This window comes from Tenrec ecaudatus, chromosome 4 (assembly GCF_050624435.1).
Source record: "Tenrec ecaudatus isolate mTenEca1 chromosome 4, mTenEca1.hap1, whole genome shotgun sequence".
Lineage (NCBI taxonomy): Eukaryota > Metazoa > Chordata > Mammalia > Afrosoricida > Tenrecidae > Tenrec > Tenrec ecaudatus.
This window is the reverse complement of record NC_134533.1, coordinates 191,855,134-191,871,263: the sequence shown is the minus strand read 5'-3', so window position 1 is coordinate 191,871,263 and position 16,130 is coordinate 191,855,134. Positions and strand designations below refer to the sequence as shown.

Sequence of the window (16,130 nt, the reverse complement as noted above, 5' to 3'; positions counted from 1 at the left end):
GCATTCAATGAGATTATGATAAAGGACTTAGTGCGCTTATGGGCTCATAGTAACAATTTATGTTATCTAGAAGAATAAGCAGGTTTTGTATAATTCATCCACCAGCAGATTATGGAGTGAAATGTGGACAAGACCTGCGTGATCCTCTCTAGCTTTGCTATGTTGAGCCCTTTGCGGCGGCGACTGTATGAATCCATGCTGTGGCAGGTATCTCTCTTTATTGTTCACCCTCTGCCTTAACGAGCGTAATGTCCATGTGCAGCGATTGGTCCTTTCAGATGAAGCCTTGCCAACCCAACTTCTAATGAGTATGATGGCTGTACTTTCCCGAAGCCATCTTTGCTCATTCTTCTGGAAACCCGTGTTACGTCCATATTCTTCATCAACATGATAACTTACCCAAATTATTCTTCCTCGTTCTTCCTTAGTCATTGTCTTGCTTATGCGAGGATATGAGGTGATTGGAAAGAAGCATGGTATGCGTCATTCGAAGAGTAATCTTCCAAGTGATATTCCTGTTTTTATACATGGAATTAATTAGTATTATTTAAAAACAAATATGTGTGACAATGTTAGATTCTAATACTACTAATGTTAGGAATCTGGTCTGGAATGAGTTCCTTTTTCTCACGAAGATTTATTTTCTGGCTCTCTAAAAGGGCAATAGTACTGCTTCCTTCAAAAGGTATTTTAAGGGTTAAGTAGAATAATGCATGCTAATTTAGTAGAACAATGTGGTGAAATAATCTAAAATAAGGTAAGAGGTGATAATCTACTTCACGTTTTGCATTAATTAATAGATAAATAAAATATGTTGTCCATCCTTTCTCCCTACGTTGTTTCTTTGTTCCCTTCGTCCTCCCTTCTTTATCTGGTCCGCCCTTTCGTATTTGTTTCTCTCACTCCACTTTCCCTTTTCTCTTTTCTTACCTTCTTTTTCATAAGCAGATATTATTTTAAATTTCCGAACCACCTACGTCAGCAAGTCTGGTCAAGTTATCTTCGAAGCAAGATCCATTTGCATCCACTACGTCACCACTTGGTTCATCATTGATTTAATTGCTGCCCTGCCTTTTGATCTCCTCTATGCTTTCAATGTCACGGTGGTAAGTAAAGAGCATCCTTTCATGTGACCCTCAGGGTTAGTTTTACCCCTGTCTTTCTTTTCAACGTGTTCATGTTTGAATGCTTGTAGCGATTTACCTGGCCAAGTTGGTGATACTCGTTCATAAGGACGCCCTGCTGCCCAATGATCTACTCCCTTGGGAAATGTACATTAGTTTGCAGTCCTTCTCTAAATATCCAGAACCACAATCTGCCAAAAGCCCAAATATAATGTAAATACTAACCTGTTAAACAAATCTTTTGATAAAGAAACCATCGGTAGGATGATAAGCATCCTTTTATATTACATAGCTAGGTTTGGGGCAGAGAATTTGATGGAACATTTGAAGATTTTTTTCACCTGTGTGATTGCTGAATTCTTATCATTTGAACATTTTATTCTTACTCACTGCCATCGAGTAGATGCCAAATCGTACACACACACACACACACACACACACACACACGCACCCATGGGGTTCCAAGAGGGTAACTGTTTAGGAGTAGACAGCCCCATATTTCTCCCAAAGAACGGCTGGTGGTTTCAAACTGCCAATCATGAGGATGGCATCCCAACGTTTAGCCACTGCACCACTGCGGCTCCCGGACTTTTCATTATACATCGGCAAAGCCAAAAGAAGGCCGATACAATAAAGAAATCTCAAAATTAAAATCAGGGAATTCGGCCACTTTTGAGAATTCCTCATAAAACTGCTACACAAGACAGCAACCCAAATGAGGCCATGGCTAAAGTGCAACTTGAGAGTTCTCTTGAATTTGCATGGATATTTGTAATTTTTCTCCTTTTTCTTCTCCTCTGTCTCCCAATAGACTGTTATATGTGTGCTCATGCAACAGTAACAATTTCTGCTACCTACTGATATATTTATGATTATTAAATGTTCCTTTACAAAATAGGAAAGCTTTAAAAAAAATTTTGGTCCATTAATGCAATTTGCTGCCAGAGTAACTAATTTTAGCTCATAAAATTTACTTAACATTAGTACAGACTAAACAAATTTCTTAATCAGTAGACAAACCCCCATAAAAATTGAAGTCACTGCTAAGAATTCAAAGGAATACTCTTCAATATAGGCAAAATAATATTTTAAATATAGTCATTATTCACATCAAGGTGAATAAAGAATTTTGACTCCTTGGTATATACTGGATAATTGTTAATTGTTTATAAATATTGTTTTTCCCCTTTTTTGTGGCTTGGGAGTTTGAGAGTGTCAACATTTATAAGAGGTTTATAACTGGAACAGAAAGTTTGGGATGGGTGGGGTCTACTGTAAAATATCAGTCAATGCTACATGCAGTTTTTATCCAGGCTTTTAAACATGCTTTTTTAAGATTGAATTTGACTAGATAAGTGTATAATAATGAAAGTGGAGTTACTTAAAAGAAGACTTCCCAGCTGAAAAGGAATCTCAAAGGAGTACATAAGAAGGCTTCAGAATCTTCGTGGAGAAATGGAAGTAAAACAATAATGTTACTTCCCTCACAAACTCTGAATTCCCCTTGTATGTATGAGAACGTACTACAAGAAAAAACTTATCCTGATAAAATATAAGTGGTAGTTAATGAAAAAAGTCTGCTCACATTAGTTTTAGACTTTACTCTGAATGCCAGCGATACTTTTTTTGGGGGGGGAGGGGATGCGAGGGGTGGTGTTTCATCTTTCTTTGGGTCTCCAAGCAAGAGAATTTGGTACATAAGAGATGGCTTCAAAGGTGTGTGGATAGATGGAACTAAAAGATAATGGAAATATTCACAGAATTTTTTGAAGCCAGTGTGTGCGTGTGTGTCTGTGTGTGTGTGTGTGTGTGTGTGTATGTGCAACTAAAGAAGAGCTGGCTCCTCAGAGTGCAGCTCTCATGAATCATGGGGAAGTGACAATGTCCTCAGTGCCTTCATTTGCTGCTGGGGCATGACTCCAAATGAGAAACAGCGGCTGTACCGCCCCTTCGTCCTTGGACTGTGGAAAATCAGAAGCATGGCTCTAAGAAAATTGGACGTCATCAAGACTGAAATGGAGCACGTGACGATTGGTCTCGTAGGCATTCGTTAATTAAAACGCACTAGGGTTGACCATATTGAATGAAGCAATCCTATCCCTTGCTATTTGACAAATTGAATGACAAATTGAAGAGCAATTATGTCATATTGATCATCCAAAAGAACATTTCAAACTCTTTCCTGAAGTACAGCACTGTCGATGATAGGATAATATCCACATATTTATAAGGATGGACAAGTTAATAAGACTGTTATTCAAATTTATTCACCAAACACTAATGACAAACATTAGAAAGAGTTTTACCAACTGCTGCAGTCTGAAATTGACCAAACCTACAAGTTAAGGTGCATTGATAATTTCTCCTGATTGGAATTTGAAAGTTAGAGACAAAGAAGCATGGGTAGTTGGAAACTATGGCCTTGGTGTTAGAAATGGCTTGCAGAATAAAATTATACAAGAGTAACAGCATATTTGTCACACGAGCTTTTTTCAACAACATAAACATGTTCTATTTTGTGTGATTCATAAAATGAATTACACAGGAGTCAATGAACAACATCTGTGTAAAAAAGATGATTAAAAAAGCTAACTATCATAAAAAAGAACAAGGCTATGGGATGACTGTAGAACAGATGATCAATTGTTCACATGAACGTTCCAGTCAAAGCTGAATAAAAATTAAAACAAATCTTCCAGAGTAAGTTGGTGGATACATTTCACCTAAATTTGCAGCCATCTCAAGAATAGATTTGACCAATTGAACAATAATGTGTGAAGGCCCGATGAGTTCTGGGATGACATCAAGGACATCATGCATGTAAAAAGCAAACAAAATCGATTCATTAAAGATAGGCAAAAAAGACCAGCATCAAAGAGACTCTGCCACGTGCTTTTGAATGTTGTCACCTAAAGCAAAAGGAAGAAATGATGCTGCAGAAGCAAACAAGAATGTTGATGGTTGGGTCTGGAAGCCAAAGTAACGTGTCGTGAAGAAATATGCAAAGATAAGGAGTTAGAAACCCAAATGGGAATAACACGTTTGATGTTTCTTAAGCTGAAAGAATTGAAGAAAAGTGCATTAAGTTGCAAGATTGCAGAATTCTGTGGGCAAAAATATGTTCTTGTTCTTATTAAGTGCCATTGAATCAGCTCCAACTCCTACCAACCCTAAACACAATAGATCAAAATACTTTCTGCCTCTACGCCATCCTCACAACTGGACTTATGCTTGCTCCCCCAGTTGCAGGCATTATTCCAGTCTATCTCATCTAGGGTCTTTTCTGCTGACCTTCATTAGAAGCGTCAAATAAAGATGGAAGAAACACAGAGACAGTGCCAAAATGGATTGGTCAACTGTCTCAGGAGGTGGCATATCATCAAGAACAGTGGAACAAAAGGAAGAAATCTAAAGTGGAAAGGCATTAACAAAGAACAAGGCTTTAGGAATTGACAAATACCAATGGAGGTTTCGCAACAAATGCATATAAGACTAGAAGCATGTACCCTGCTTCTTCCAAGAAATGTGTAAGTCGTGCCCCACTACATGGTTGACAGGCCGCAAATCAGCCAGGCTGATATTCTCTATAAATAGCAATTTCTGAAGTATCACACTTACTTTCCAGGAATACATAATTTATGAAGAATAACTCGATCAGTTTTGCTATTGTTATTTTGCACAGAAAAGAGGGAAGGAAGAAAGAAGATTATTGATGTTAATCTTAAAATATGACCAGTTAATGACATTAAAAAATGCAATAAAACTGAACTACCCAAAACCATTGTATCATTAGGCTTGGTCTCTGCTCACAATTGCTCCAGCATATACATTTTAAAACTAAATGCCTACCAGAAAGACATGGTGAAATATGAAATAATAAATCAGACATAGAAAGTGTGATACAGTGAAAAGGAAAAGTGTGAATCATGAATCCGTTTTAGCCTTTACCATCTGCACAACCTTGGGGAAGTCTCTTAATTTCAAAATAGGACTAAAGCAGACATAAACATGCCAACAGGGTTCCTGAACATTACAAACGTGGTAATGTTTCTATAAAATACCTGGCTCGTTATCAGAAATAAATAGGTCAGTGAAAAAGAGGAAGCCCTTCAAGGCGCTAGATTGAAACAGTGACTGCCACAATAGGCTCGAATGTAACGAAGATCACGAGGGTGTGATTGTTTTGTCCCATTGTATCTGAGGTTGCTGTAAGTCAAAACCAAGGTGAAGGCACCTAACGCCAACAACCAGTATCTGATAGGTAGAGCAAAACCTCAACACATGCCCTCTCTGTTTCTGTCTCTTTCTCTCACTTAGGGAGGTGGTCATGTCTAGTTGGTAACAGGAAATAGAACTATTTGATGTCTTGCACCTATCTACAAATAGCTTAAAACTCTCATCTGTGGTAAATTTAAAGTAACAACCTAAGAGGGAAGAAAATCCTCTCCTTCTAGAATGTATTTATACATTCCCATCTAAATTAAATATGCTTCTTGTCACTTATTAAAATTCCACATTTACATAAGCGCTGATTCCAATGGGAGCAAGAGACCCAGAGCTATCTCGTCCTTGGCACCTAATGTATATTGCTGGTCCTTGCAAATGACTGTTTTCCTATATGGGCAGACCCATATCCTCCTCCCAAATAACTCTTCTCTGATTGGAGAAAGTAGGAGATTGACTGCATCAATAATTATGTGTCTACATAACTTTTCCACCAGTTGACACTTTGAAAAACTCATGAATAGCAGTGGAAAATTGTCAAATAGAATGCCAGAAGATGAGCCCTTGAGGTTGTACAGCAGTAGAAATATAGCTAAGGAAGAGCTGCTCTCTCAAAGTAGAGTCAACCTTCAACACACGAATGGAGTAAAGATTTTAAGAGTGAAGCATGTGAGACTTTCATTTCCTGATGGGGCATGACTCAAATGAGAAGACACAGCTTTGAACGTCTATTATAATTGAAACTTGAAGTGTGAATCTAGGAAAATTTGAAGTAATAAAAAAATGAAATAAAACACATAAAGATCCATATCCTAGGTGTTAGTGAGCTGAAACAAACTGGTTTGGGCCATTATAAATATGGTTTACTAAGCTGGGAATGACAGCTCCCAGAGAAATGGCATTACATTCATTGTCCAAAAAGAAATTTTAAGATCTATCTTGGAATACAGTGCTGTGTGATAGGATAATCTCTATCCACATACAAGGACATACAGTCCAAATAACTGTGTTAGACAGGGTTCTCTAAATAAACAAAACCAGGACGCTGTGAATTTATATATATTTAGATAGATAAACATAAGAAATAAATAGCTAATTATAGAGCAGTACAAATGGCTCAGTGCAACTCACTTCCATGAGACAGTTAATACACTGGAAGTCCTTCAAGTCTTGAGGGCTGCTGGGTGCAAGTCAAGGAAGCAGACTGCTGAGTCATCTGTAGAAAAAAATCAGGCTATCAGCCACAAGCAGCAAACAGCAAGGCAGGTCATCAACCGTCAGGCAGATGACAGGCCTCAGCTCAAGCAATGTATACTTTAGTAGCATGGCGAAGCAGGTATTGAAGGAACCTCAAACTACAGGGACACAGTACACGAGGTAGGTGTCCCACAGGTAGTGTAGCTAACAAATTGAGGCAGAGAACACTCTAAGGCAGCCAAACCCTGGTCTAATCATCAAAAAGCAAGAGAACAAGAAAGGCTAGGCTCGCAGAGCCATTTATCTCTCCACCCTTCAATTAATCTTACATGTGTTCATTGGCCAGGTTGGCACAATAAACATACCCATCACAACAACTATTACTCAAATTTATGCATCCATCACTTTAGTTAGTGATGAAGAAATTGAAGAGTTCTGACAATATCTACAGTCTGAAATCGATCAAACATGCTGTTGAGATGCATTGGTAATTTGTGGGTGATTGGAATGCAAAAGAGAAACAAAAAGGAAGGAACAGGAGTTGGAAAGTACTCCCTAGGTGATAAAAATGAAGCTGTAGATCACATATAGAATTTCAGAAGACCAATGGCTTTTTCTTTGGAAATACCTTTTTTCAATATGGATCCACTGTGTAATAGACAATCAATTGCTTCTATGTAAGTTCAGGATGATACTGAAGAATATCAAAACAAGTCTAAAGGAGCGAAATAAGACCTTGGTACTAAAGGAAATCAAAACAAGCCACAGGAGCCAAAATATGATCTAGAGTATAACCCAACGGGAATTTGAGAATATCCCAAGAACAAACTTGATACATTGAACACTACTAATGCCCGAAAACCTGGTGAGTTGTGGGATTACATCAAGAACACCATGCACGAAAAAGCAAAAGGTCATTAAAAAGACAGGAAGAAAAGTAAAGAGCAAATTGGATGTCCGATGAGACTCTGAAACTTGCGTTTAATCATAGAGTAGCTAAGACAGATGAGAGAAATGATCAAGTCAAGGAGCTGAACAGAAAATATCAAAGGGTAGCCCGAGAAGAAAAAGTAAAAAAAGCAAAGGAAGATCACTTACAGCATGTTTATGCAGAACGAACTCAAGAAAAAATCTAAGCCTTGAGTTGCAATATTGATATACTCTAATGGCAAAATACTGATGCTGCACGAACATCAACATGATGAAAAGAATACACAGTCACTGTAACCTAAAAGAAGCAGTTAACATTCAACCCTTTTGAGAAATCCCGAGAACATGCTACACTAAGGAAAAGTCTCTGATCAACAACCGATCATACCGAAATGAGTTCAAGTTATACTGGAGTCAAAAACAGGGCTCCAGAAATTGATGAGATATGAGCTGAATGCTTCAGCACAAGTGATGACGCTTTGGAAGCACTTACTCGTTTATGCTAAGAAATGTGGAAGACAACTAATTGGCCAACTGATTGTAAGATCTGTATTTGTACCCATTCCAAAGAAATGTGACCGAAAAGAATGCTCAAGCTACAGAATAGTATCATTAATGCGACATGTAAGTAAAGTTTTGCTGAAGATCATTCGACAATGGTTGCAGCACTACATTGCCGGGGAACTGCTGGAAAATCAGGTTGGATTCAAAGGAGGATGTGAAACCACGGATATCCTTGCTGGTGTTAGATGAATCTTGGCTGAAGGCAGAAAATGCCAGAAAAAAAAGATTTACTTGTGTTTTAGTAACTATGCAAAGATATTCAGCTGGGTGGACCATAACAAACTATGGATAGTCTGGAGATGGCTGGGAACTCAAGAGGACTTTATGGTGCTCATGGAGAACCTATCAATGGACCAAGAGGCAGTTGTGTCGACAACACGAAGATTTAACATCAGAAAGAGGTGTCTGAGTGATGCCCAGGGCCCAGCAAAAGGGACCAAGCTTGCAGAGCCCTGAAGACTAGGGGAAATACCCCTAAATACGGACTCATTTTCCACTCCACCTTCATTGGCCGCGCAGCTGCCAAGAACAAAGGCCGCATCTCCAGATACCTGGCCAACAAGTGCAGTATCGCCTCGCGGATCGACTGCTTCTCTGAGGTGCCCACGAGTGTATTTGGGGAAAAGCTTCGCGAGCAAGTCGAGGAGCGACTCTCCTTCTACGAGACCGGGGAGGTCCCCCGGAAGAACCTGGACGTGATGAAGGAGGCAATGGTGCAGGCGGAGGAGGCCGCTGAGGAGATGACTAGAAAGCTGGAGAAGCGGGAGAAGAAACGCTTGAAAAAGGAAAAGAAGTGACTGGCTGCACTTGCCCTTGCTTCTCAGGAAAACAGCAGTGCTCCTGAGGAGTGTGAGGTCCCTGAGCAGGAGACCAACGGGGAAAGGCCCAAAAAGAAGAAAAAGCAGAGGGCCCAGGAGGCTCCGCAGGAAAATGGATTTGAAGACCCAGCTCTCTCTGCTCTCCCCAAACCCAAGAAGAAGAGATCGAAGGAGGAGCTGGTCAGCAGTGATCCAGAAGGGACGCCTCTCCCCAAGAGGAAGAAACTGAAACCTCTCCCCAGAGAGGAGCCTGCACGTGACCCTCAGGAGGCAGCAAATGGCAGGAGCATCCCAAAGAAAAAGAAGAAGCTCCCCGCGAAGGGGGAGCCCGCCAGCAGTGGACCCGAGGAGGCGGCTGCTAGCAGCAAGAGCAACAGCACTAAGAAAAAGAAAAAAATTAAAAAGCCAGCCCAGGAAGATTAAAATGGACATTCCCTCTCAATCAACGACTCGACAACAGTTGATCCGAAAAAAAAAAAGAAAGAGTGTGCATCGGGGTTTCTCCTCACACCATATTTATTCCATCCGTGTGCTGCACAAATCATCGGAGAAGCTGGCTTGTCTGAAGTCAAATGTGGCATCAGGAATTGAAGAAGACTTTAACAACCTATGATATGCAGATGACTCATCTTGTTTGCTGAAAGTGAGGGAGATTTGAAGCACGTGCTGATAAAGATAAAGCATTACAACTTTTATTATGGATTAAAAATCAATATATATACAGAAACCAAAAATCTTCCCCACTGGACCAACATGTAACAGCCTGAGAAACGGAGAAAAGATCAGAGTATCAAGGGTCCACAATCCATTTTATGGAAGCAGCAGTCAAGTGACTAGAGGAGTATTGCATTGGGCGAATCTGCTGCACAAGACCTCTTTTAAAGCAGTGAAAAACAAGGAAGTTTCTTAAACCAAAGTGGACCTGACCCAAGCCACAGTATTTTCTTTTTTTCCCCCAGATTGTATTATGTTTATTTCACCAATGTGGGAAACTAACACTGAGGGAAATAACACAAGAACTATATTCTCTAAGTTATAACAGAGGGAATCTAGAAAACTAATATTCCACAGTAGGAAAGCCACCACTTTGGTTAAATTAAAGTAAAGTCCAAGTACATTACCCTGCTTTAAATATCATTCCCACGGATTCTCCCCTAACAGCTATGCTGACTTGAAGTGAACACATGGTTGACTTTTTTTTTTCACTTGAAGTGTAATTTTTTTTTCTTTTTTAATATTTTATTAGGGACTCACACAACTCTTATCACAATCCATACATATACCTACATCAATTGTATAAAGCACATCCATACATTCCCCGCCCCAATCATTCTCAAAGCATTCGCTCTCCACTTAAGCCCTTTGCATCAGGTCCTCTTTTTTTTTTCCCCTCCCTCCCCGCTCCCCCTCCCAATGCGCCCTTGGTAATTTATACATCATTATTTTGTCATATCTTGCCCTATCCGGAGTCTCCCTCCCCCTCCTTCTCTGCCGTCCTTCTCCCAGTGAGGAGGTCACACGTGGACTCCTGTAATCAGTTCCCCCTTTCCAACCCACTCACCCTCCGCTCTCCCAGCATCGCCCCTCACACCCCTGGTCCGGAAGGTATCATCCACCCTGGATTCCCTGTGCCTCCAGCCCCCATATGCACCAGTGTACAACCTCTGCCCTATCCAGCCCTGCAAGGTATAATTCGGATCATGGTAGTTGGGGGGAGGAAGCATCCAGGACCCGGGGGAAAGCTGTGTTCTTCATCGGTACTACCTCGCACCCTCATTGACCCATCTCCTCTCCCCTGAACCCTTCTGTGAGGGGATCTCCATTGGCCGACACTTGGGCCTTGGGTCTCCACTCTGCACTTCCCCCTTCATTCAATATGGTATATATATACACATACATACACACACTTATATCTTTTTTTTTTTTTGCACGATGCCTTTATACCTGGTCCCTTTGGCACCTCATGATCGCACTGGCCGGTGTGCTTCTTCAATGTGGGTTTTTTTGCTTCTGAGCTAGATGGCCGCTTGTTCACCTTCAAGCCTTTAAGACCCCAGACACTATCTCTTTTGATAGCCGAAGCCACAGTATTTTCAACCGCCTCACTTGCATGTGAAAGTTGGACATAGAACAAGGAAGACTGAAGAAGAATTGATACATTTGAATTATTGTGCTCGCAAAGAATATTGAAAGTCCCATGGCTGCCAAAAGAAACAACAACCACAAAAAATCTGTCTTGGAAGAAGTAGAGCCAGAATATTCCTTAATAGCAAGGATGATACTTCTATGTCTCCCATCCTTTGCACACGTTTTCAGGAGAGACCAGTCCCTGGAGAGGGACGTCAGGATGAGGAAGGCCTTCAGCGTGATGGATTGATACATTCGCTACAACAATGGACACAGAAAGAAGAACAATGGTGTGATGGCGCAGGGCATTCTGCTGTGCCTTGGCATGCAGTGATTCAGAATGGACTCAACAGCCCTTCACAGATGACTTGTTCCATCTGAGACTGTTAGTCCTCATTCTGTTTCACCTACGAATCACAAACCTACCTATCAGAGTTATCTACGTGTAAGATAAATCCCATCCTCAGGAACTCTTCTAAGCTACAAAGGTGTGCTGGCAAGGGCCTGGCATGTGATTCTCTGGTTTAGCACCAGCTGGAGAAATGATACTGAGAATCTGACTCTGCGGGGGAAGGACGTTTAACTCAACACAGAATAACAAATAGAAGTAACGGAGCATACCTAGCTCACACCACTTTCCTCAGTCACGCTGGAGATTGCGTTAACTCTGAATAAAGAGTAACATGCAAGATTGCAGTCAAACGTACTTTATTGGATCTCTATTATCAGGCTGAGTTTGGAGGATTTTGTTTCTTGGTAATTGAATCACTTATTCAGTTAATAAATGCATTCATCTGGCTATATGTCTGTTGCTTAGTGCGTGCAGTAAATGCACCAAACAACCTGTAAACGTTTTCTAAAGGTTTTTCTTTTTCTTCTTTTTTCTCTAAGCACATTGGTTTGAGAGATGAAAATGTACTTGCTTCGGGCAGTTTTCCCCTTCTGTCCATTGAGAATGTTAGAAGGAGAATAATATAGCCCATACTTGTAAAAAGAATTCATCCAAGTTTCATGAATTTAATGATAAAAGCACAACAGCTAAAATGTGTGTAGCATTTTCCAGGCTTTTACTTTAAGCTCTATGCTTTCCTAGGAAGGCAACTCGCTGGCATGGGAGTGGGGCGGGGGTAGGCTTGCGAGAAAGTGAAAGAACCGCTTTTGTTTAGCCCCGATACGACGTCTTCCCAGTGTGTATCAGAACACATAAAAACATATGAAATCCGACAGTAGAGGACAAGTAGGGGATCCTAGATCAGGAAGATAAGTATTTATCAAAGACCCTAAACCAGCTCGCCTTCCTTTCGGGAGCCCTGCTGGCATTGAGCCTTAGGCATTGGACTGCTGTCTGTTAGGACATCAGCAGAAACCATCAACCTCCGCGGGAGAAACAGGAGGCTGTTTGCACTCAGAAAGATTTGCCATTTCTGAAACTCTGCGCAGGGTCTCTGAGTCAGAGTGAACTCAGCAGCAGTGGGCTTAGCTTGTGTTCCATACCTTCTTTTATCCTCATTATCTCTCAATACAATTTGGTATCTACGTATACATTATAGAGCTACTCATAGGTTTAGAGTCAGGGTTATACTTAAGTTCAAGAAGGTTCCGGCATGGCTGTAAGTGGAGGGATTGGTGCAAATTTAACCCACGTGCCAAGTCATGCGACCCTTCGTTCCCGCTACAGGTGTCCCTTGTGCATCTCCTGAAGACGGTGCGGCTGCTGCGACTTTTGCGTCTCCTGCAGAAGCTGGACCGCTATTCCCAACACAGCACCATCGTCCTGACCCTGCTCATGTCCATGTTCGCGCTCCTTGCGCACTGGATGGCGTGCATCTGGTATGTCATTGGAAAAATGGAGAGGGACGACAACAGCCTTCTGAAGTGGGAAGTTGGTAAGGGCTTAACATTTGTCATATATTTCCCATTTTTTAATTGGAAAAGAAGACTGGGATTTGGAGGAGATGAACACAGTTTATAAAAAATGTACCTTCTGGCTCGAACTTCATCTCCTCTTTTTCTTAGCTCTGTTATGATTATTGTCCATGATACAAGTTGTTTTTAAAGAGCTTTTTAAAGAATGATCTTCCCCACCCAAAGAGTAATTAATTAAGCTTCCCAAGTAAAGTATCCATTCAAAGTGACTAATAAGACTATAGATGTGTACAGATATTACTATGTGATCTTATCTTGACATGTTCCCATTTAAAACTAGTAGCAGTAAGACACTGGAAAAGTGGCCTATCCTTGATCATTACAATGATTTTAATCAGAAAAAAAGTTCTATATTTCATTTGCATTTGAAGTTGTAAATTAATTGAACACATATCCTTACCTTATTTTTCATTTGAAAAAATATCGACTTACCATGGTGACACAATTATGTATATACTGTGCTGTGATAATAGATGGTGTCAGAAAGGACTGGATATTCAAACATGCAGCTTATAAAGTGCTGTGTCCCCCAAAGACAGAGAATTTAAGGCAGCTTATCTCGGAGTTTCCTAATTGTGCATAAGTACATCTGAAGCATGCTGCACCTACGCCCATTTTAAATTATGCGAATGCAACAAATTTATGGAAAATGAACTCTCAGGGTTGTTACCCTCTGCCCTAAAATGTTTGTTTTCTTCTCAAAGTCTGACACCTGAGAATTGTCACCGTACCCTAGGTAGTTTCCCACCCACCCCATTTAACATGGTGATTATTCAGAATATACTTAGTTTATTCATTGGCTAGAAATTTCTTCACTTGTCTTCAGCGCCAAAAATCTTAGATCTTTGTAGAGTGACAAATCCATCAGCGAGTCCCCAGAGAAAGAAATGACTCCAGCTGGTACATCATGGCACGATGCACTCGTAACAACCCCTTTGTCACCATAGGGCATGTACCAAAGCTTCAGAGAGCATTAGTAAGACATTAAGAAAAGAGGTTCAAGGGAATGAACCCACTGTCTAGTTTCTTACAATTCCTTACACCTCTCAGTTTCATCCTGGAGCTACCAAAGCAACGGATGCATCCTGATAATTTTCATCTCAGGCAGGTTTTCTTATATTCTCTATAAAAGCATGCTTTTCTAAGCCCTGCCTGTGGACCCCACTTCTCAGAAACAAAGAACTGCCCCTACATATCTCAGCTCTATCCCATAGCTGTAGGAAGCAACTGATGTGCTCTGACCATTTTCATCTCAGAGGGGTTTTCATATCTTCCTTATCAGAGCACTCCTTTGCTTCTTGCCTGTGAAGCTCGATTCTCAGAAATGAAAGGGAGAGAGACCTAAAGCTGCAGCATGCAAGTAAGAGCATCCTGAATAAAGGGAACAGGAGAGGAGGAGGGCAGAGGGAGGGAAGGAAGGAGCGAGGAACGGAGAAAAGGAAAGTCAACTCCGTCCAAAGAAGACTCAAGGGCAGGATTGTACTTGACATAAAACCTTCAGCCCTTCACTGCTGTTCCCCTTTCCATAACTCTGCTTTGAAGGTTTCTTCAGCACATAACGCCAATGTTTCCAAATGGCATTCCGTGAATTTGCAGCATTCAGTTCCTGGCGCTTTGTTGTGAACCCATATTAAGCTTCTGACTTGTGGCTAGCCACCTGATTCTTTTTGGTGATGACCTAATTTCCATTAGGTCCCAGACCTACGTACTCATATGAATTTGTAAGTCTTGTCTAGTCTGAGAGTCTCCAGATAGGGACATTCAGTTTATTCATGTGCTCAAATTTAGTTATACGGGGCAAGCTCTCTGTCTCCTTTTTTTCTGACATCCCAGTCCCGCTGCAGACTAGCTATCCACGCCACTCCACCAACATGTCGATTTATTTGTTTTCCAAAAGAAGTCTCCCAAGCACTTGGACTCCCTCGGTTTTGCCCCTTTCCATTCTTGCGCCTGCTCCTGGTGTTACAGGTTAATGTCATTACTAAGAAGTTGTAGATAGGAACTTAACCACACAGAGAACATGAAGCCATGTGGAAAAGTATATTGTGCTGGGATGGGGTGGGTATCAGTAGACCTCTCTTATGTCGTGGCTCCAACTGTGTGGTTTCCTATCTGGACCTCAATTTCCTCTTTGAAAATTCATTAGATTGCTTGGAAGCCTATTTCAGGGTTCATGATTTGTGAGTTTAAAGGAAGAACCAACTCACTGTTGTTTACAGCATACCTAAATATTTTTTCTTGTCATAGCTCAGTGCCCAAATAAGCCATTAGTATCAACCATCCAATGTCAACTGATATAAGAAAAATGGGTGACTCAGGAAACGTATCCTGTGATCAGGGCATGTAGAGAAATCAATATGTACGCATTTCTTGTGGCTGCTAGCATTAGAGATGTATTCACACAGCTCTCAAACCACAAGGTGCGAATCAGTGTTGTTGAGTTGAAATCCAGTTGTTGGCAATGTGATTTGTATACTCCCTCTAGAAGGTATTCCAAACTTTGTCGGTCCCAAGCCTTGGCACCTCCATGAATGTCAGGGGGCCTCTGGATAGAGTTGGATTGACCATACCTCACTTAGCACCCAAGTGTATTAAATATATGCACTATTCAGAAAGGTTATTAAAGGGATTTTTTTGCCCCCTTCAGGTTTTTCAGATTTTTTTTCCCACTTGTGTCCTCATCACCCCAATCTCTGCCCTTGTGCACATACAGGCTTGCCCTTGTCTGTCTCACTTTGCTCTGCTGATAAAGACTTAGAAAGACCCTCGTGAAAGCATTCAGGTCTGTCCCATCCCGCGGGTCATCAACAACGTGGATACCTGAAAGAGGGACTGGGAATGAAGATGGGCAAGAGACGCGAGAAATGGAGGCAAGACAGGAATCTGATCAAGCCTCATTTATTGAGCTGAGAGCAGAGGCTTAAATAGCCAGCGAAGGGCGGACACCATTATGTCACATGGAAATAAGGTATAGCTGAGGTAGCCAATAGTCGTGCATCTCCCAAATAAGGAAGAAATGGCGGGCAACTGTGTTCCGCAGGTCAGTATGCTAATGAAGCATACCAAGTGCCTGGGGGGAAATGCCACCAGTCATGTATTGTCCAATGAACATAGCAGCTGCTAGTGAAAGACCACCAATCCTAGCAAGGGTCAAGACAGCCACCATCTGGCGGGTGAAACAAAGGCAGTAAAACCACCGGGCACAGTTTGTATGGCAGGA

At 41.2% G+C, this 16,130-nt stretch overlaps 1 protein-coding gene across 1 annotated transcript in view; it reads left to right on the top strand.

Moving 5' to 3' along the window:
* KCNH8 (potassium voltage-gated channel subfamily H member 8) overlaps nt 1–16,130 on the top strand; it is a 422,222-nt gene that overhangs the window by 259,906 nt on the left and 146,186 nt on the right. Inside the window, exons 6-7 of the mRNA XM_075548953.1 lie at nt 949–1,106; nt 12,663–12,870. Of these exons, the coding sequence (XP_075405068.1) occupies nt 949–1,106; nt 12,663–12,870 (366 nt within the window). The remainder of the gene's footprint in view (nt 1–948; nt 1,107–12,662; nt 12,871–16,130) is intronic.